Here is a 22,952-nt window from a genome sequence, read left to right on the forward strand (position 1 = left end):
TGCTAACTTTCAAACCTAGAAAATAAAACTTACATGAGAGTTGCAATGAATTAAAAAAAAAAATTGTAGATAAAGAAAAATTTTGCAAAAATATATAGTTGGGAAAATATGATGGGCCATGCTTCCCACTGCCCCGAGATTCAATTATTAGGTTGTGATTTAACAAGACTTTAACAAAATAAAAAAAAAAACCAATAACAATTTTGAGGTTGTAATAAAATTGATATGTTGAAAATTTAATAAAAGGGTAAGATGGAACCGGAAGAGGTGCAGGAGGTCGCCGTGCAATACTTTCAACAATTATTTTTTAGAGTCAAAACAATGAGAGCAATAATGGGAGATTTGGGCTTTAAGGTTCTACCCACCCACTGTGCCCTTTTTCTTAAACAACCGTTCACCATGGAGGAATAGGAAAAACAGCCACACGGGAGAGTAAGGGTTTCAAGGCCCCAGGGTTTAATGGCTTGAGAGAGGCAACAAGAGACTTCCCCACTACTGGAGGTCTTAGATAGAGGGACTCGATCTCCCTTTCCTCTTTATCATTGCAATTGAAGCTTTTCATCTCTTTGTGGTAAACGTAGAAGAGTTTAAACGGGTATGTCCATTTCACATTTGTAGTTTACGGATGGCATAATAATTTTTATAGAAACAAATGTGAAAAGACTAATTCGATGCTTTGCAATGACCTCAAGCCTTAAGGTCAATTTTGGGCCAGTGGGTATAGAACAGAGCAAAGGAAGAGAAATTACGGATATTCTAGGTTGCAGACTGAGCCCTCTTCCTTTATCTACTTGGAGATTCCAATTGGGGCTAATCCTAGGAGTGCAAAGACTTGGCGCCGGTAATTAGGAAGTTTAGGGACCGCATTGCACTGATCAGTGATCAATTCACCTGACATAAAAGAAAACAAAAACGAATTCCATAACATCACAATAGCGCACCATTTCATCACACTTACAATAGGGCGATACTGTTGATCTGCAGAAACAACAGCAAAACTTATTTAGTATAGCGGTGCTCTTAACATCACTTAGATTGAGATGCTATTCGGAATTCCTTTGCCCGAAAGTCCAACTTCACCGGTTGGATAGAGCAAAGTGTATGGCACATTGACCGGACCAACACGATTCTTCAATTTCTTGTCCTTGTTCATCTTTATGATATCTTCTTCAATTTGAGCAAGTTTCTTATGAAAATCCTCAAAAGCCGCCAGTGGTATTGCATCTGTTGTCCACTCCGGGGTTCGTTGTCCAAGATACACCTCATCTGATGCGTGCCTTGACAGAACTTCTATCAGGGACATGCCACTGAAGGTTTGTAGCTGTGAAGTAATTGTTCTGAAGAAAGCCTTCTCAGGGTTCTTCTCAAGCTCAGCATATTCAGGAGTGCCTTTCTCAGGCATGAACCTACGGCTTCGTGTTGGACGGTTTGGGGAGTAGCCTCCATAGGCGTACTGTCCAAAGTTGACAGCTGCATGGAGAGCAGAAGCTATCCATATGATGATGGTGCAAGATTCTATCAGCTCTTCACGAGTTTGCATTTTAGGCCACCATGGCTCATCTCTCTTGTCACCATGACCCACCTCTCGGAGTTCCTTCCACCAGGCTTGAGCCTCAGGGTCCTGTTGAACCATTTCATCCGTCTGGTAGTAGAAGGAGCAATAGTCTCTCACCCATTTTTCAATCGCAAACCAGATTTTCAACCCATCAACAGCATATGGATAGTCTTCTATCAATAGCCGAAGACCATGTAGGGAATTTGCATCATCAACTGTAATTCCTCTGAGTATATATAGAAAACAAAAGACGGTCTATGTCATTTCCATCAAAACATATTAGATATGTATGTAGAGGATTCGATTCATTTATCACTAGGACTATATTTACCTTTTCTTGAGATCATTGGGGAGTGCCTGGTCCAAGAAATTCCAACTCTTATAAATTTCGGATGACATCTCCATGGAATATTTTCCAGGGTAAAATGTACCTTCAAGCAATCCACCTGCATTCACAAGAATTTCTCTGGCCAATGCATTAATAGTCATGGTGTCACGAAAGTGAGGGTGGAGAAGCTTATAAATTGGATGAACCACACTCAGCTGCCTATTAGTTGCAATCACGAATGGCTCTAAAACTGCATGAGTGTTCAACCTGCAGAGACCAAATTCAAACCGATTACCAATTTGCTTGTTAGTGAATAAAAAATATTTAAGCCTTCTTAGACAGATCCTTACCAGTGGCTTATTATCTGATGATGACCACAGTCATTCACAGCTACAAAAGCTTTAGCAAACTGCCAAATAGAACCCTCAACTCCGTGTTCTGCTGGAGTGTACACCTTGCTAACTACACCAAATTTATCTCCCGCTGCATGTGGCAAGCTCAATTCAATTGCCACTGGCTTCAATGTATTGTCGCCTCTCAAGAAGAGAATTGTCCTTGATGCATGAGTCTTTGTTGAGGTAGTGTTTATCCTCCTGAGGTACGGTATCACCGTATCATGATGATCCAATATAAATAGCCTATTGCTCCTCACTGCCTGTAACCAAAATCCCCTATCAAGTTAGGAAGTTGATACTAATATAAAGAGGTGAATTAAATAACAACCACAGGATTTCTTTAGAGAAAAATTAATAAATGAAGAAAAATATATGTATTACCTCTTCTACACTGAGTCCGTCTAAGTTATAGTCTATGTCTTCTGTGGTTATGGAGCTGTTTTGATTACCATACAGTTCAGGATCTAGCTTGCTAGTTGGAGGGAATTCCTGCAGTTGATCATAAAACCATGTATGTATCTCATTTAAAATCCAATCACTATAAAGATGTTTTCTGATTTTCCTTGCAATATCAGATTTCTTGACCAACAAGTTGTGTTTTAAGCATACTTTGAGAAGACGAATGAGCAGAGGGTTCACTCCAGCAAGCATTTCTCTAGCAAATTCTTCATCTGTCCTCCATGCAGTCGGTGTACTCCTATCTGCTCGCAAGCCGTTGAAGTATTAACTAAAATGAATATATGAAAGGACAAAATATATAGTACGTGAAGTCATAGATTTTGAGCTCTCAATTTAGCAATTGACATTTTAACAGTATTTTTTGTACCTTCAATCACTTGAGGCGCTGGAAATTTTAAAAGTTGCTCCCCATCAGTCCGAAAAATTTCCTTGATCATTGGTAAGGGGATGTTACTTGTAAGTTGATTGAGAGCTTCAGTAGGAAGCTGAATTCCATTGAAGTAGAGGTTGTCTACTTCCTTAAAGGAATCGAACTCATTGGGAGTAAAGTTGACAAAAGCTTGGAATGCAGGAATGATGTTCTGCACTAACGCTTTCAGATTATAAGCAATGAAGTCTGACATCTTCAAGTGACCAAATTGCTCATCTCTAGGGACGTAAATGCTAAAAATACCCGGGATAAACACCCTACTCTCGGTGTTAGGATCTATTAAAAAACAAAAAATATGATTAAGATTAATGTTAGAATCAATATAACTATTGTTTAAATCGCAATACATGCGTTTCCTATATATCCTGAAGTGTAAAATTTTTCGATCGTCGTCTAACCTGATCTTGATGGTGGTCGACTTGTTCTTCCTCTGCGAGGATAAGGATACTTAGCAGACCCTCCTAGAATAGGGCGAATGAGTTCTGAACCTAAATCAGGGTTTCCCAAATCATTGTAGACAGCATAGTCATATACACGATCCCCTGATTTCAGTTGTCCTGTCCCATCCCCCCTCAAGACCTTTAGCTCTTCTTCTCTATGCTTACGCAGGGGCATTGGCGTTTCATGCGGAAGGTAGGTCTATACAATAAAATAAAATAAAACTTAATTAATACCATAACTCAATATATATATATATATAATGTAATTTTTCATGACAAATGCTGTTTACCTTGTTTGCAAAGAAAATTCGTGGGTTTTTATATTGTTTATTAGGGTAAACCCAAGAATTACAAAGAAAGTGGATTTGGCCTTCACCAGGAACATCTTCGAGAGTAATGGTTTCTAAGTAGAATTCAACAGAATGATTATTTCGTACTATAATAGCTCCAGGCGTTCCAAACTCCTCCTCCCACTGGAAGGTAACACTATATGAGGAATCACCCGCTACTGGAGGAGTAAATGTAAGGTTCCAGTTCTCCAAAGTTTCTTGCTTCCCAAGCCTTCCTCCATTTCCATTTGCTACATTCAAGGAGTAATAAATTAATACCAAAGCATCGCTTTGCAAACAAAGAAATTAGCTGTTTCTTCCATTTTTTTTTGTTTTTTTGTTGGATCAAAGAAACGTTGTTTAGTAAAACTAAATTTGTATTAAAGTGATAGCACATAGAAGATCACCCATTTGGTAAAGCAATCAACCAAAAAATTAGCATGTTAATTTTTTATATATGTAAAATTTAAAGAGAGAGCATTATTTGATATGAATTGTAGAGTTTTTTTTTTTTTTTTGAAAAGTAATATGAATTGTAGAGTTGCATTTGCCTTGAAAGGATAGAAGATCATTTCACATTAGCATCAAAGCGAGTTGTGAAGCCCTTCTTTTATTCCTTTGTCATGAATGGAGTAGAGACTTGGGCTTTTTTATTGAAAGCTAGTCCTCTCCACTGTTTTCTCTCAAATATATTCTTATAGTCCAAGCATGTCTGAAAGCAGGCTTGCAAGTTTGGGCTGACAGCTCAGTTCTTAGACAACTATTACTAGCAACACAATTCTTATGGCTGGCAAAAATCAAATGTTTGAGAACAAAAAAGAAACTCACCAGGGTCAGCATTCTCTGCACTGATGAGCTGCAGGGTGACCTGTTGGCCTACCAACTCAAGAACACTATCAACTGCAGATGAACCGAGGGCGCTGAAGTCCAACACATTTTTCTTCATTAAAACAACTGTGCCTTTAATCTTTTCGGATTTCTTGTTCCCGGTAATCTCATTGAGCACACCTCCTAGAATCATTTTTTGCCTTAGCTGGACAAAGGGTGCTAGGATATATGAATGACGAGAATATATCTGGGGTTGGATTGGATGTGACGAAATGACCGAAACGTCGGATGTATTTATAGCTGAAGATTAATCACCCTTAGTAATTAACTCGAGATTTGGATGATCTTAATCTTCAACACTCTAGGTCGGTGAGCTTGTTTATCCTACGAGAATCCTAAAAAGAAATATGAACATCATGGTCATGGAACACGTGATCCATGTGGCCAACGTACGACTCTGACAATGCTTGTCTGAAAGAAGAATTCTAAGCCTACGCCTAGTAGGCCACCCATTGCAATCACGTTAGAAAGGAGATGCATCACAAACTCGAGCATTGGTATTAAGTATTCGTATCTCTCTTGTGAAATGTAATTCAGTACCTGCTTGATATGTCAAATGTAAAGGTTCGACTTCCTAATTAGAGCTTTGTTCTTCCTCACAGAGTTGCCCTGAAGAGGATCACTTCAAGAATCTAATTTCATTTCATCCAATGAAAGCAGCAAAGGCTTGCATGTCCATCTTTCACCCATAATCTCCTGTATCAGCAGCAAACAGGCAAATTGTTCATGATGTTAGCTTGAAACCCATCAACAATTTATGAAAATTTTACTTTAAAAACCCTTCCCTCTCACTGTAAGATCATAATTAATTACTGCAAGATTCGTGAAAATTTCAATTTGTGGAGCCCTTCAAGATCGGGACAGGGGATATATGGTTTCCCCGTATAAGGCAAAAAAAGAAAAAAAAATCAAATCAATGTAGAACAAGATTCATCTAAATGTTAAATCTAGTAACTGTTAGATTTTCAAGCAAGGCCCGATCATAGTAAGAAATTGATACTACAAGAAATTATGTCAAAGTTGTTACAGTATTATACAGAAAATAGATCAATAAAATTGATTTGTTGCAATAATAGCAACATTTATTTGTATACAAACAAGGAATTATAGCCCTTAGTTGGCCATACTTTATAAGTCCTTGTACTATTGAACTTTCATTAATTTAGTTCTTCTACACCAAAATTAGTTAATTTAGTCTCTATACTTTAAAATTGTCTAATTGAGTGCCTTTACCTAACTCTATTCAAATTGACCATTAATGGTGTTGATATTTCATTAACATGTCAGATGATGCTAATATAATATTGACATGTTAGACAATATTGACAAAATACTGACGTGACATTGACATGTTAAAAAAAATTTTTAGATATAAAAAAATTTCAACACGTCAATTATTTTTATGTAAAATAGGAACTAAATTAAATAAAATGTTATAGTACTAAAACTAAATTGAATAAAACCCTACGGTACAAGGACTTCGCAGATGCCTTTACCATTTTTTGTTTCACATTACATATGAGAATGTTAGGCTTCCTAGTAGGTTGAAATGGTGTATGACGTGTGTGAAAATCTTGAAACAGTATAGTTAAATACAATTTTTGCTTAAAATATGATATATCGTGGGTGAGTGTAATTTCTACTTGAAACCTTGCTATCTTTTGATTTGTTGATTTATTTATGTAAATCTAAAGAAAAAAAAATCATGAAATGACATAATTGAATTAACTTCTCTTTGTACTAGGAACCATTAAAAAATTTAACAATTTGATTAAAATTACAAACCAATTACAAAATTATCAAACTTAATCACAAAAAGGTCAACTTTACTTACAAAAATATAAACTTCAATTACAAAAGATTTGTAATATCCATTTAATTACAAAAATAAATATTGCAACAGTCAAAATAACAACAGTAATGTCAATACCAACCAATATAGTAAATCTGTCAAAATATCAATCACACAACATCATTAAACTTTTATGATGCTTTCTTAAGTTGAAACTGGTGTATCATCTTTTATTTTTTTCTTTTTTTGAAAAATAAAATTTTATTAACCTTATTACTGACATGCCATTTCGAATCTCAAGCTTAAGTTGCAAGAGACTCACATGGCATAAAAGTTAGTGAAGGTGAAGCAGGCAGTACAATTACCCACAAGAACCTACTATTCATAAAAAAACTAGTGCATCATCTAGTAAATCAGCAATTAATAACTTCGATTTGCCTTTTTGTTTCTGTTTGTAGTTTTATTATTGCAATAGCAACAAATTTAATATTTTAATGGTAAAAATAAAGTAACAACATTATCAATCCAAATTTAATTAGTTTTCTTCCCACCAATAATTTCTTAGTAAATATAAATAATGTAGAATTGTAATTGTCAGTTGCAACTACCAATTAATTCCCTTACCAATGTAGGAAGGGAACTTCAATGACTTAGAATTTACTAAACTTGATTACCAACCTTAAGTTGGATGAAATCTATAATAAATGGTTAGCTTAAGTTGATTAAGTCTTTTCTTTGCATATCGATATTGTTTGGGTTCATCCTTTTGAATAATTAGATTTGGAAAAAGAAAATTACAAATTACCCATTTTTTCTTGTGTCTTTTCCCGATTTCTCCCCTATTAAATAAAGGAAAATATGAAAAGGAAAAACTAATTTGTTTCCAACCTTGTCTTTCCTTTTGTTCTTTCACTTGCATCAAACACAGTGTTGGCGACATAATCGTGGCATGACAAAAGGATGATTAAGTGATTGAATACACGAGAACCTTTACTTATAAACAAAAGTCTCTAGTATTCTTACTGTATGCTGTTGGCTTCGTCACCTTTTTTCACGTACATCTATAGGTAGATTATTTATTTGATTAAATGCATCTTTACTCACCTGATTTTCCATGACACTGCCATACATTCCCATGTATAAATCCATAATGCAGACGTTGTAGGCAGAAGGTTAACTGTGCCATCGGAGCATGAAACAAGATGGTCGAACAGGTCCCATAATGTGTTGGCCAAAGCATCAAACATGTTGATTGATTGAAAACATGTAGTCTGAGGTCCTACGTCCTTACCAAAACTTGTAATGTTGTTAGCTTTGTCACCTTTTTCAGGACCATGACTATGCTTGATAAATCATTGAAAACTTTAAATGATTTAAATTACGTATCAAGCATTGAAAACTTTAAATGATTTAGAGTACATTTGTTTTGAAGTAAAATATTTTTTAGAAAACGTTTTTAGAATTTATATTTGTTTGAAAGATGAAAAATTAATTCTAGATGTAAAATATTTTACGTGCACAAGACATATTTCGGAAAAAGACAAAACACTTTTATACTAAATCTATGAGTATAAGTTTGACGAATATTAATATTTAATTTTAAATATTAAAAAATATATTAATATTTAAATTTAAAAATAATTTAAAATATCAATATTTAAATTATACAACACTATTAAATTTAATATTTTTTTAATGAAATCATTCAATGCAATTAAATTTTTTATTTATAAACTGAATAAATCTTACTAATAATTATAATAAAAAATATTTCACTGATTGTCATTCGATGAATACACATTAATAATAAGTTTAAATCTTACTAATAATTATAATAAAAAATATTTCAATAATCGTAATTCAATAAATCATAGTTATAAATATAAGTTTTGGATATTTTACACCATTAATGAATATATATTTATATTTTTATAGTTATGATAAAAAAGTGATGAGATAGAAATTTTTTTTGAAAGTTAGAGTTTATTTTCATTACAAATATGTAGTTAAATGTTTTGGTAAATATCATTATTGATTTAACCAATTTGCATTTCTATTTGTAATTTTAATCTCAAATTAGTGAAAACCAAATATCAATATTGTTCGGTAATCGATTCCTATTTATTATTTTAACACCTAAATAACTCCACTATGATAGAAAATATTTACCATAAAATAATCTAAATAACAAAAAATGTTTTGGATAGTTTATCTTAGAAAACATTAAATTTTCTTGTAAAATATTTTACACAATTTTTTTTTCAATAAGTCATTTTTTAGTTACCAAACCGACTCTCAGTTTGTTCAAACGCATTTGATTATCTATTTTGCTATATATATATATATATATATTGTCTTGTTAAAGTTCTCATTGCTGCAGCGTTCTCCTGGGAACAGACTCCCTTGAGTTTAATAAAATCTATATTCTTAATCCAGAAAAAAAAATTGAGTTAAGAGAAGGTAATTGTCCGGTGATAAGTGTATAACATTAATTTCATACATTCAAGAAATGACTAGTCCATTAAACACAAGAAAAGAAATTATTAGTATATGGTCATCAGGTGTTTCGCATGTGAATATATATTTTTCTATAATGCATGTTACTAATAGACTTTGAAATTATAATCACAAAATCCAAATAAGTGAATTTTTTAAAAAATTAAAAAGTGATTTAAAAATAAAATTTCACATCTTTTAATATTATAAAAACCCCTATTTTTTAAAAGGAAATCTCACATTAAAAGAAAATATTAATTATAGAGTGAAAATCCTTTGACAACTTGTACCCATTGTCCTTTCTCTGGTTTCATTCATCAAAGATGGTTGACAGTTTGTGGTGCTGTGTTTTGGTCTTTATGGTTGGCACGCAATGATTCTATTTTCAATAATAAAGTTGAGATAATAATGAAATCTCTTTACTTATTAAAATGGTTTTATGTTTTGGATTCGAGCACGTGAAGAAATTAATGTTATTGATACGAAACCTTTTTATAAAGTGTTCTCCTTTACACCATGATCTCCAGATCTCATAAGAACCTTCTTTTATATGAGTTTTCAAATTCAACGTTGCTGGATCAGCTAAAGGCAAATCGAGTCTGACCAGATGTGGAGGTGTTTTCCGTAATTCTCAAGGTTTATGGCTGGAATTTTCTTTGGTCCCTTAGGAATTCAAAACCCAATTATGCTGAACTTATGGCTGTTCTTTATATTTTGAGACTCTTTGCGGCAACTCGTAATATGGGTCTTTACCTCTCTATTGAATCTGATTCTAAAATTGCAATTTCATAGATCATGGGACAAATGAAATATCTTCAACGAAATTGATTAATTGAGACTCTCTCTTGCTTCTGTTTCCTTTCAGTATGTGTTTAAAGAAGAAAATACTTTCACTGACTCGCTTGCTAAATATGGAGTTGACAAACCATCGCTTTTCTCCACCTGATGGTGATTTTGCAGATGCTTATGGCTGCCTTTCTTTCTGGTCCGGCTTCCTGTTTTCTTTTTCATAGAAGGTTAGTACCGACCAGCTCTGGCAGAGGTGTGCCTGCTCCCCTTCATCAGTGTCAGTGCCCTCGGCTAGTGCAAATCCAGGTGCATTTGTTCTATGTACTTAATTCCTGTTTTGTGGCTGATAGCTGATGTATGACTCTTTTAGGCCATGCGTCGATTCTGTTATGCACTTGGTAGCCTAGGATGGATAGATTCTGTTGTGAAATCTTTACGCACGCCCTGTTTACATTTTTTTGCTCTGTATCAGCAGTTGGTTCCCAGCCTTATTGGCTGAATTTACCGTATAGTTTCTTTCAGTGATATTAATGGAAATATTCTCAGCCGCACGATACCTACAAGGAAGAAGATTAAGCACAGAAGACTGACATGGATCAAGTCACCACCACTCAGGGGCGAAGCGTCCCCTTACAATGGGCCAAAAATTTAAAAAATTACATATATTTCTTAATAAGCCTCAAAATAATTTTTTATTAAATTATTAATATAATATATTGTATATATTTTTTAATAGGCCCTTCAAACAATTTTTTTTATTAAATTATTAATACAAATAAAGAATAATAAATAATCTTATAAATTTTCCTTTTAAGTTTCTTCATACTTCTTTCCATCTCTTTCTCTTTTTTCTTTTTATTTTCTTTTGTCCTTTCATTATGAGATTACAAAAAGGTAAAGCTTTTTTCATCTTTTATTTTCTATTATTATTATTATTTTCAATTTTATTCTATATAATCATATATTTTAAGTTTTCATAATTTTTTTTTAAATTTTTACGAATCATCTTTTATATTCTTCTTTTTTTCTTTCTGTTATGTAGTTCTCTCTTCTACTTGTCATATTTTTTTTTAATGTTATGTGTTTACAATGATTTTAATTTTTAAAAATTAAAAAATTATTATGTAATTCTTAAATATACATTGTACCATTTCGTTATTGTTTGTTGCTTAAAATTAACATAGCATTATTAATTGTTGCTTAAAATTTCACCAATATATTATTTTTTTTATTAATTTTGATTATATAAGATTTTTTTTATGTTTTTTATATTTTATATTGAGTTGAAAAGAAATTATCTTTAAGTATTTAGTTTTTAAATAATATTGATTGTATAAAAAAAATTATTAATCTTGTATATCGTATTTAATTATTTATATTTTATACATTATTTTTTCTCATTTTTGACCTCTAAAAAAAAATTAACTAGCTCTACCCTTACTACCACTAATTGTAATGTTAAAAACATTACTCCCTTACCAATTGTATATTGGATTTATTTCCAATTGTTGGCAAGGAAGCATTGAACCTGGCGGCCTTGGCTATTATTCCAGCCAGATCTTACCTGATGCAGCAACTACGTTTCAACATGCTAAAAATCAAAATAGTTCACGAGGAGCTGGTGTGTATCGCATCCCAGTTACCGCTGACAAAGTTTATGAGGTAATGGTCGCTTGGTTCAGCCAGTCCAATTTTTATTTATACTTTGGTTGATCAAGCTAGCTCCTTCACTACAGGTCGTTGGCCTGCAATTTTTAATGCACTGGTCACTGCTAGCAGCAACAGCAACGCTATGTTCACAGGATGCACCTCAACTGTTGGAATTGGTGACGGAAATTTCCCAACATTTTCTGCCACAGCCACTGGTGCTTAGTTGCCTGTTTAATCGCTTATGTTATTGCCTGTCAAAGAATTACTAAGTAAATAAAGTGCATTTTGCACTGTAGTAGTCTATCACTACTAGACAAAATTTAGAAGCAAATAGACTGTTTTTAAGTGTTTGTTACTGTGTTATGTTATATTTTTGTTTCCTATAGATCGCAGGCTAGCTCTATATGTAGCCATTGCAAATTTTAATTATAAATAATGTATAATTCCCTTGATTTGGTTTATAATATTGTTTGCTTGGAAACAAAAAAAGCAAACAACTAGTTTTGGTTATCGTCAAGATTAAAACTATTAAACATTTTCTTGGCTGCATATAAATAAGAATTTATTGAGACATGCAAGATCAAATTTCCCAAAAGAGAATAAACAATGCCTTGGTTAATTTAATTTGAGCATAAGCTTTATTTAACTAAGTCATAGCAACATTTATTTGTATACAAATGTTATACTTAAGTAAGAAATAAATAAATAATAATAATTATAGACCCTAAATTATGAAGAATTGAAGAAGCATTAGATCGAGACACTGTTTGGAATTCCCTTGCCAGTGAGTCCACCTTCACTAGTAGGATAGAGCAAAGTGTAGGGCATATTGACTGGACCAACACGGTTCTTCAATTGCTCGTCCTTGTTCATCTCCACAATTCTTTCCTCAATTCCTGAAAGCCTCTTTCCGAATTCCTCAAAAGCTGCTAGTGGTATGGCATCTGATGTCCATTCAGGAGTGTCTCTTTGCCCAAGATAAACCTCATCCGATGAGTGCCTTGACAGAATTTCTATCAAGGAAATTCCAAGGAGAGTCTGCAGCTGAGCAGTGATTGTTTTCAAGTAAGCCTTGTCAGGGTTCGACTCGAGCTCAGCATATTCAGGGGTGTCTTTCTCTGGCATGAACCTGCGGCTTATAGTTGGGCGGTTGGGGAGGTAGCCCGCATAAGGATATTGCCCAAAGTTAACCGCTGCATGGAGAGCAGAGGCCACCCATATGATGATGGTGCACGTATCAATCAGCTCTTCACGGGTCTGCATTTTAGGCCACCATGGCTCATTTTTCTTGTCACCATGCCCTTCCTCTCGAAGTTCCTTCCACCAGGCTTGAAGCTCAGGGTCTTGTTGAACCATTTCATCGGTCTTGTAGTAGAAGGAGCAATAGTCTCTGACCCATTTTTCAATTGCAAACCAGATTTCCAATCCGTCAACAGCATATGGATAGTCTTTTATCAGTAGGCGAAGGCCATTTGGTGAGTTCTTATCATCAACTGCAACTCCTCTGAATAGAGAAGATGGAAGTATGTCATTTCCACTAAACAATAACTAAAAATGTACCCAAAAAATAATATAATTATAAAAGCTTTATATTTTAAGTTAGGACATAAGACCAATCTGAATCAATGTTCTATGGATCTCTTAATTAGAATAATTAACTGGTAAAATTCTGTGGTCTGGGCCTGAAAGGGTTGAAGTCCAGCAATTACATATTCCCATTTAGTCCCTGAAATTAGATTTGTTTTAAATCTAGAATCATTCTATAACCATGAATTTGTCAATACTACAGCTTCAGATATTTACCTTTTCTTGAGATCTCTGGGAAGTGCCTGGTCAAGCAAATTCCAATTCTTATATACTACTGATGACATTTCCATGGCATATTTTGCAGGGAAAACTGTTAACTCTAAGATTCCACCTCCATTTATCAGGATCTGCCTGGCAAATGCGTTTATGTTCATTGTGTCACGGTAGTGAGGTTGAAGAAGCTTATAAATTGGATGAACCACACTTAGCTGCCTGTTCGTCGCAATCACAAATGGCTCAATCACCGCATGAGTGTTCAACCTGTGACCAAATCAAAAACCACAAATGAAAAACATCCTTCTCAAATTGAAGCTAATCAATGATTAATTGCTATTTAAAATTGAAGCCTTCCTCAGCAGATCCATACCAATGGCTTATGAGCTGATGTACACCAGAGTCATTTACAGCCACATAAGCTTTAGCCAGCTGCCATATGGAACCTTCAACTCCATGTTCTGCTGGTGTGTAAACCTTGCTAACAGCACCAAGTTGATCCCCATTTGGATGTGGCAAGCTCAATTCAATCGCCAATGGCTTCAAAGTCCCGTCATTCCTCAAAAGCAAGACAGTCCTAGACGCGTAAGTCTTTGTTGTAGTAGAGTTTACCCTCCTCAGGTATGGCATAAGGGTATCATGATGATCCAATATGAATAACCTGTTGGTCCTCAGTGCCTGTTCAACCAAATCCTTTCAAGTCAGAATAGTAATTTCTAAAGATAAGATGAATCAGATAACAATTCTGAACCATTCAGATACTGTCCTTATGAATGAAATCAAGAAATGTACAAAACATTACCTCTTCTATGGTGAGCCCCTCGAGGTTATGCTCTATGTGTTCCTTTGTTATAGCACTATTTTGATTACCATATACCTTAGCATCTAGCTTGCTTGTTGGAGGAAATTCCTGCGATTGACAAATAAAAATCAATAAATAAAAGGTAGAAGACATGTACCCTGTTAACCATTGAGATAGATTTCTATTTGTTTTCCTTCAATCTACTTTCCTTGACGAACAATAGGAAAAAAGGGAAAATAAAAACTCATGATGGTCATGGAGCATACTTCAAGAAGACGAATGATAACAGGGTCTACTCCAGCAAGCATTTCTCTGGCGAATTCTTCATCAGTCCTCCACGCAGTCCTACTATCTGCTCCAATTCATTAAAAATATCAGAAGATAATGCAGATTAGTATGTGAGAAGTCATGGATATTTTAACTCTCAAATTGGCAAAATCTTTTGATGCATACCTTGAATCACTTGAGGCACAGGGAATTTCAGTAGTTGTTCCCCATCAGTTCGGAAAATTTCTTTGAGCATCTCCAAGGGGATATTCTTGATGATATTATCAAGCAAAGGGCCGGAAGGAAGCTTAACTCCTCCGTAGTAGAGATCATCTATATCCTTAAAGGAGTCGAATTCATTACGAGTACGGTCAGTTAGATCTTCTAACTCAGGTACAATGAATTGAACTACAGATTTCAGTGCATAAGCAAGAAAATCCGACAACTTCAAGTGCCCAAATCGTTCATCTCTTGGAACATAAATGTTTAAGCTCATAAGAAGTGGTATCCTACTCTCAGTGTTAGGCTCTGTTAATTCAAGTAAGAACAAAAACCTTGTCAGACTCAAAACAGAAATGCGCGGCAAACACAATGATTATTATGTAATTTCTTTACCTGTTTTCGTTGGTGGTCTGCCTGTTCTTCCTCTACGAGGATAAGGGTACTGTGCAGACCCTCCGAGAACAGGGCGGGCGTATTCGGGACCTTTGTCAGGATTCCCTAGATCATTGTAGTAAGCATAGTCATAGACACGGTCCCATTCTTGGAGCTCTCCTTTTCCATTTCCTCTCAAGGCCTTAAGCTCTTCTTCTCTGTATTTACGCAGTGGTTCTGGCATCTCATGGGGAAGATATGTCTAGAAAAACATCAACCACCCGTTAGCAAAACACGACAGTAAACTGCTTAACTTGCCTCTGCGTGGTAAAAGAATTTAAGTTTTTACCTTGTTAGTGAAGAAAATGCGATCTTTTTCGTACTTTTTGTCAGGATAAACCCATGAGTTACAAACGAAGTGAACCGGACCATGACCCGGAACATGCTCAAGAGTGACAGTCTTGAGGTAGAATTCACTATGATGATTGTTTTTAATCAGGAAAGCTCCAGGTCTTCCAATTTCCTCATCCCAATCAAAGTTAACGCTGAATTTAGATTCCCCTGCTACTGGGGAAGCATCTGTTAAAGTCCAGTAGTCCAAATATGCCGGTTTTCCAAGCTTTCCATTCAATCCATTAGCTAGCAAGCAAAATTGACAAATAAATATTAGTAAATAAAAGAAAAAAGAGAGAGAGACCAATAAGAAGAATTCCCATTGGCTTGACTTGGTCATTGGAGGGTTTTCCATTTTCCAAGTCTTTATGATTTTATTGACGACCTCAAGGCGCATGTGAGTCGTGACCACTTTATCACAACAAAAGGAGAAAGGTAATACCGACACGGTGTCTAAGACCAAATCGAAACAATCATTCATGGGGACACTGTTTACTTCGGTGACTCAAAGGGCAAGGCAGACACAGTGTCCTAGCCAGCTGGGTACATGAGCATGCTGTTTCTTTGGAAACAAACACTCTAGGACAAAACAAAAGATAGAGACATGTGCCCAACAATTCGCTTTCGCTTGTATCGGTTCACTTCCCTGCTAGGTGGTATACGGTTTCAAAGTCATGGTTTAACAGGGTTTTTGCTTGTTTCATTCCATTAATATTAATCGATCATCACATGTTTACTATACCCTTTGAAATTAGATTTTGAATTCATCTCATTTCTATGTCTTTTGAAGATTGCTATGACTAAAGTACCCTACGGGAATGGAGAAAGATACTATTACTATACATTACATTCTTAACATATAAGGTGTATATATATATATATATGCTCGTAAAATCAATAAAATATATACGAAAATGCAAAAGTCAGATATGAATGTTATTAAAAAGTGAATTTTAAAAAATATATATTTATTTATGTTTCAAAATTATAATTTAAAAAAAATACTAATAACATGTATCTACCTATACCGTATATGAGTATAATTTGGTTGGGGTTTCAATATATCTTTACTTTTTTCAAGTTCAAATTTCTCATTTGGTGAAGAAGGTGCAAGTGTCACAAGGAAAATGCCTCAATCCCACATCAAGCAGGAACAGGAGGTCTTAGGCTCCTTATAAGCGGTAGTGCTGCACACCCCTATAGACATGTTTATGGGAGAGAGAGTAATGATCCCGTGACAAAGTGGTATCAGAGCAAACCGGTCCTCGTTCTGACTCACGCCAAGCGCTCGGCCCGGTGGGGCTGGCCCAGTGGGGCCCAACGGGATAGGCAGGGTGGCCGACGCAGCGAGGACGCTTGCCGATTCGGGTGGGTGAGAGTGTAACAAGGAAAGTGCCTCAATCCCACATCAGGTAGAGAACGGGAGGTCTTGCACTCTTTAGTGCGAGTACGACGCAAACAAACTTGCTCCCCACGTCTGGGAAAATGGTGCCATGGTGGAGCAATTTCCATCACTGAAATGACATATCCTTTCATTCTAAATAACTGTTTTCAAATTAAAAAAAATCTAAGCATGGAAGATAGTTAGATTTTAATATACAATCCTAAGCATAGTTTCATCTAACGTTTAAGGATTTCTGTCGTTTCATTAATGGGGTAATCAAAGCTTTCACCCTTTTGCTTTTTCAGCTTTCTGGGTTGAAACAAAAGCAGGAGGAGAGGTTCAAGCAAGAAAAAGCTCACCAGCGTCACCCTTCTCAGCACTGATAAGCTGCAAGGAGACCCGTTTGCCTAACAACTCATGAACCCCATCAAGGACAGATGCTTGGAAATCATTGAAGTCCAAAACATTGGTTTTCATCAAAACAACAGTGCCCTTGATCTTCCCTGATGATGATTCCATCTCCTTGCTCCCATTGTCGCCCGTGACAGCGTTGAGTAAATGGCTGAGCATCTTAACTAAATTTGCTTCTCTATAGGAAGAAGAAAGAATACAAGATGTTGATGGTGAAAGAATATATTCCGTGCGTTCGGATTAATTTGGTTTAGTTTCGAGAATTGAGATGAAGGGTTTGAAGCCTTGGGGGGCAAGTATTTATAGAAGAAATGATTGGCCAGGCCAGGCCTATGTGGTAAGGGCTAGGAAGTTAGCTTCACTTTTGTGTTCATATGGGGGAAGTTTCCGGTAGATTTCCCTTTAATTAAAGACTTGGTTCAAAAGTATAACGCACTTTGGGTTTTTGTAAGTTTTTCTCATTGGATAAACTGTCCTTTTGAGATTGACCAAAAACAATCAACTTCCCCCTTTGAAGAGCCTGTGCTTAAGCCAAGTCCTCCCTTACTTGGAGAGCAAAGAACTACTATAATTTTGATGATGGCTCATGCAAGAATTATTCACTTTACATTATCAATAAACCAAAACTTAATCATTTCGTCTCTATGTACTTGTTTAAAAAATGTATTCGAATTTCAATTTTTTCATCTGCAAAAAAAAAAAAAAAAACTTAAACGTGCTAATGATGTGTTGTTCTTTTTCTTTTTTAAGGTAATGATCTATTATTCACTGACATGGTAGTCTTATGATCTAGGTTGGTTTAGCTTATCAGATCTTTTATTCATAGTTGGTGTGCCTAGGGTGGACTGATAAATGAGAAAGTCTTTGTTCTATTAATTTTTTTCTTTTTTATACGAAAGCCAAAGACGACTGTGTCACACACTAGAACCAATTTAAGTTACCTTCTTAAGAAAAAACAAGGGGAAAAAATTAGAAACCTAATAGCTATTCAAGAAGCCAAGTTGTCACTTACGTTTTATTAAAATTAAAAACCCAAAAATGATATCCACGCCAAGTACTGTAATTGGTAAATACACCTCATCAAAGTGAGAAAATGTAAACTCATTTGGAAAAAAAAATTAAAGCTAAACTAACTCTTAAAATACAAATTAATTTTTTTTAAGATCTACATCGTAAGACAATGTCAATATTATGAAATATACATGCAATATGAATACATACCTGGTAAAAATATGTATACCGGTTTGTCTACTAGTCTAACGCAGACCTTTTTTGGAAGTGTACATGCATGTGGTAGTAAATTTAAAAAAAAAAGAATATCCTATAAATTATGTGTATATATATCCTCAAATTATCAAAATATTTTATCTTTAATAAAGAATAATGCATACCCAAAAAAATATATGTAAAATTGTTTCTGATATTGAAGACGATTAAAGATATATAAACTTAAATTGTGGAAAGACAGGGGAAAGAAAATAAAACATGTGTCATGACTTTCCCAACATCATGAATTCTTAATTACTGTCAGAATCCAAACCAAGATATGATGGAAATTAAAAAATTAATTAATTTTGCTTTTCAAGTAAATATATATATATATATATAAAGAAAAAGAAATTGTTATCTAAACAAAGATATGCCAAAATGCTTTTTATCAAAAGTGAATGGTTCTCAATTTGACAGGGCACCTTTGGCCTTCAACTCGAGAGGGAAAAACAAAAAAGAATTCAAAAGAATGGAATATATATATATATATATATTTTACTTAAAGCAGCCTGTTGGCAGAGATTGTATGCTTTTTCCTTTAACTTTCGACCTACATCTGGGTGCCTCTTTTTTTTTTCTTTTTGAATATATGCTATTTGTTTCCTTCTTGGTTAGCAGCCTTTCTGAATTTTTAGAACATTAACATATAAAAAAAAAGTATTCTTTTTGCGATCACGTGCGCAGCTGAGATTGAGTCAAATAGAGAACACATATGTTCTCTTCGTTTTTTCTTTATCTTTATTTTCATATTGAAGTGACCCGTTTCGTGTTTTTCTTGGAGAAGTTCGATATATGTCCAAATAACATAACTTAATTTTAAAGTAACCCAGAGATGTAAATTTCAACATAAAATTAATTTTATTTATTAAAGTTGAGACTCTGATTTAGATATTTTGAATTTGAATTTTAGAATTACATAGCAAGATTTATACGATAGGAAAAAACCTATCTCTTATTATATAACTCAAATCTGTATGCTTATGTATGAAATTAATAATTAATGTTAGTATTACGTAATGGCACTAGTCATTTTTGACTGGTTGTTTTGAAGGGGTCTATTTTTGCCATTTCTTTAACAAAGGTAATCCCACTCTAAGCAGTAATTTGAATTATAGTTAGCCATCAATTGAGTTTGGCAGGGGTCCTACTACTCTTTGACTACCTTTTTATTTAACCATTGTATATTTAATTAATTAATTTTGTTTAATTAACAATAAATGCCCAAAAGTAGAAAAACTATACCAACCATTTCTCAACTAAATGATACTAAATAAAACATTTATGTAACATTCAAGAATAAGTCATTTTAGATGGAATTTGTTAATGGGTGCTATAAATCATGAGGAAACCAAATTTTAATGCATTGTTCTAGTCAAATTTAAGAGGAAACCTAGATGAATTATGATGAATTTTTTTTTTTACAAAATGATCCAAATAATAACAAATATTTTTGATAATTTATCTAAACAACAAAATTTATTAGATTTTTCATTAAAATATTTTACACATAAAGGATTTTTTTCAACAAATTATTTTCTGATTATCAAATTGAGCCTATAAAAGTTTTGTTGTATTTTCTTATAAAATATGAAACTTTTTTTTTTAATTAGAGGAAAGAGGATTTGAACTCTGTTCTTTATAAAGAAAATCATGAACTAACCAATAAGTTAAATACTCGAATGCTTATAAACTATGAAACTTGAGTTTTTCTAAAAGCAAATTTTTGACATTACTTTTTATAACATATATAATTAAGTACATTGAACTGTTTTTTCCTTTTTAGATACTTCACGTAGGTAGAGTATTTGATTCAATTATAAATGCATATTACCCCTATTATGTTTTTCAAAAAAATATATTTTAAAAGTTCGACCGCATTTGTCATAATGTAGATGGGTACGCTTCCTTTAAAGGAAACATGCATTAGTTACAAAATTATTTTTAGAAATTATTCACTATTTTTGGTGAAGAATTAGTGGTTACAAGCTTTTCTATTAATGGTTACGTTAATTTGATTTTTGGAGCAAAGGTGAAGCAAAGGTGGTTGTTTCAATAAGGCTATGGTCATATATGAGAGAGAAAATATATATATATATATATATTCACTATTTTTGGTGAAGAATTAGTAGTTACAACTTTTTCTATTAATGGTTACGCTAATTTGATTGTTGAAGCAAAGGTGGTTGTTCCAATAAGGCTATGGTCATCAATGAGAAAGAATATATATATATATATATATATATATATATGCACGTGGCTAATAGCAATGCATGAACTCTGCAGGAAAATCTTGCATGGTGAGGCACGAAAGTTACAAGACTTTCAACAAAATTTAAGTAATAAGAAATATTAAATATTTCTAGAAGTCGGCATCGTGCATGGACATTAATTCAAACGATAAGAATCCAGCTAATTGGGTCTTAGTATTCGATTTAATATATGGTTTATGTATATCTGTTTTAAAAAATTAAATTCGAATCTCTATTTTTTATATAAAAAAAATCAAGTTATGTTTACAAAGTGAAAAAATCGTCAAATTCAAATTAATATTATAATGATTTAACAAAGTTTGGATATATCAAGAATCAACTATAGATATGTATGAACAATAAAAAAATTAAAATCGTAATGAAAAAAACTCTAAAATAATCAAGCAAGTTTCTAAAATTCTCATCTATTCGAAGACCTTAAAGTGTTAATGATTATTTTTAAATAGAACCAAATTGTTTCACGTGCATTAAATATTTGTACTATTAGCAAGCTGCAATTTCAATGGCTGCTGCCATTTATGGTATATGAGTACTCAAGTGAGTTTCTCCTAAAATTGACTGTCATCGCAAAAATCAGAAGAATGGGTTGCCGTTGGCCTAACATTTGGTCAAAGTACGCAGGCTTTGAATAAAAAAAATAAAAAAAGAAAAGAAAGAAATGTAAGTTATCCAAACAATAATTTGTTAATTTAATAGATAAAATATTTTAAAAATTCATGATTTTTGAATTAAAAAAGAAGTTTATTTTGTTCATTTGAATAAGAAATATTGTCACCTTTTTGCTATCTCCCAATACTGTGTGTGTTCCTCTCTGCATGTGCAGTTGAACAATCCATCTTGGACACCATCATGCTCTTGAAAAAAGGAGTTACAAAATCAAAAACCCTCACTTAAACTCAATTCAACACGTAAAATATGCAATTTATATATCAATGATTGGGTTTTTTATGCGCAAATGTTTTATCGAAATCCAACATTTTAAATAAAAAGATACATGTATCTAAATCAAATATTCGATATTTTTTAAACCCATTACTACTTTAGGTACAAATTTTATGTCCGATAATTTTTTAGCTTTTTTTATGACATCAATCACTTGTTTATACGCAATTAAACCTAATCCATTTATATTAACTACTTCATTACTGATAAGATGTTTTAAATATATCTAATAAACTAAAAAATACCAATCTCGACTTAAAAAGTTGAGTTTGACTTCGTTTTTTTTATTTAAAATTATGTGTGATCATGTATGCCTAATTAATTAACCTAATCAAGTATAATATTTACATACACATTACTTGGTTTATTGCTTTCATATCTACATTTTTGCCTATTCAATGAGGTAGGTGAAGATCAAATACCATTAATTCTCGAATCATATAGTTGTACGTTTGGTTCATTTTCAATGGAACAAAAAAAACTATACTTTTGGGTAAGACTTAATCATTTAATTATGGTTATAACTTAGGAATTGTTTATTTTATTCACTCAAAGACCATTGTATTATAAAGTCTAAGTAGAATGATAGACATCTACTTGACCAATGAGATAATTAAATTATTGCTAAAAAAGAATAAAGTGTCAATTTTTTCATTGAGTCTTCGTCACAAAATAAAGATAAGACGTGATCATCATGAATGATCAACAAATAAATGAAGCATAGAAAGAAATAGACTTGATGCCTTGAACCATGCATTACTCTATAAAAAAAATCCAATAGAAATATAGGTTTGATCATGACGACATTAACGTCGAAGTCAAATCTAGAATTGAAAGGGAATGAGGCTAACGAATTGGAAAAAGTTGCTGCTTCTATTCTATGTGTTGTCTTAGACTTAATAATCTAAAATTTGCATAATTTCAAGACTAGGTCTTTAATTAGAAAATTTAAAATTTAAATAAATTGATTAGTCGACAAAATTGGGATTTTTATGATGAAAAATCCATCAAAAATACTTTTGAAAAAAATGGGCCAAAAGAATGAAAAGGTTGGATGAATGTAAATGTGAGGGCAAATTTTAGCTGTGGCAGCAAATATTAAATGGTAGATAAGTATCATTTTTCTACAAATTTCATTTATTGAAGCCAATAATGTAGGGTACCTAGCTGTCTTCTATCTTTCCCTTTCTTTGCTTTTGGTCTTCTTCCTTTTCAACTCTAACTAATTTGAGCTTCTCCTTAATTTTCTACTCTCCTACTTTCTAATTT

The 22,952-nt window shown here is 33.3% G+C and overlaps 2 protein-coding genes across 2 annotated transcripts; both read right to left on the reverse strand.

The window, feature by feature from the left end:
- Positions 1-897: 897 nt before the first annotated feature.
- Positions 898-5,040, reverse strand: LOC110415293 (linoleate 9S-lipoxygenase 6-like). Its single transcript, XM_021426896.2, has 9 exons — positions 4,765-5,040; positions 3,898-4,187; positions 3,566-3,806; positions 3,105-3,443; positions 2,888-2,979; positions 2,660-2,767; positions 2,234-2,538; positions 1,887-2,150; positions 898-1,781 (listed from the first exon to the last, which is right to left on the reverse strand). Exons 1-9 carry the CDS (start codon positions 4,955-4,957, stop codon positions 1,031-1,033), a joined length of 2,583 nt encoding a protein of 860 aa, XP_021282571.1. The 5' UTR covers positions 4,958-5,040; the 3' UTR covers positions 898-1,030.
- Positions 5,041-12,166: 7,126 nt separating this feature from the next.
- On the reverse strand, positions 12,167-17,490 carry LOC110414849 (putative linoleate 9S-lipoxygenase 5). Its single transcript, XM_021426261.2, has 9 exons — positions 17,151-17,490; positions 15,364-15,653; positions 15,036-15,276; positions 14,607-14,948; positions 14,420-14,505; positions 14,154-14,261; positions 13,725-14,029; positions 13,355-13,618; positions 12,167-13,055 (listed from the first exon to the last, which is right to left on the reverse strand). Exons 1-9 carry the CDS (start codon positions 17,359-17,361, stop codon positions 12,302-12,304), a joined length of 2,601 nt encoding a protein of 866 aa, XP_021281936.1. The 5' UTR covers positions 17,362-17,490; the 3' UTR covers positions 12,167-12,301.
- Between the last annotated feature and the right edge of the window lie 5,462 nt (positions 17,491-22,952).

This window comes from Theobroma umbraticum, unplaced genomic scaffold, assembly GCF_002168275.2.
Source record: "Theobroma umbraticum cultivar Fairchild unplaced genomic scaffold, ASM216827v3 scaffold_147.0, whole genome shotgun sequence".
Classification (NCBI taxonomy): domain Eukaryota; kingdom Viridiplantae; phylum Streptophyta; class Magnoliopsida; order Malvales; family Malvaceae; genus Theobroma; species Theobroma umbraticum.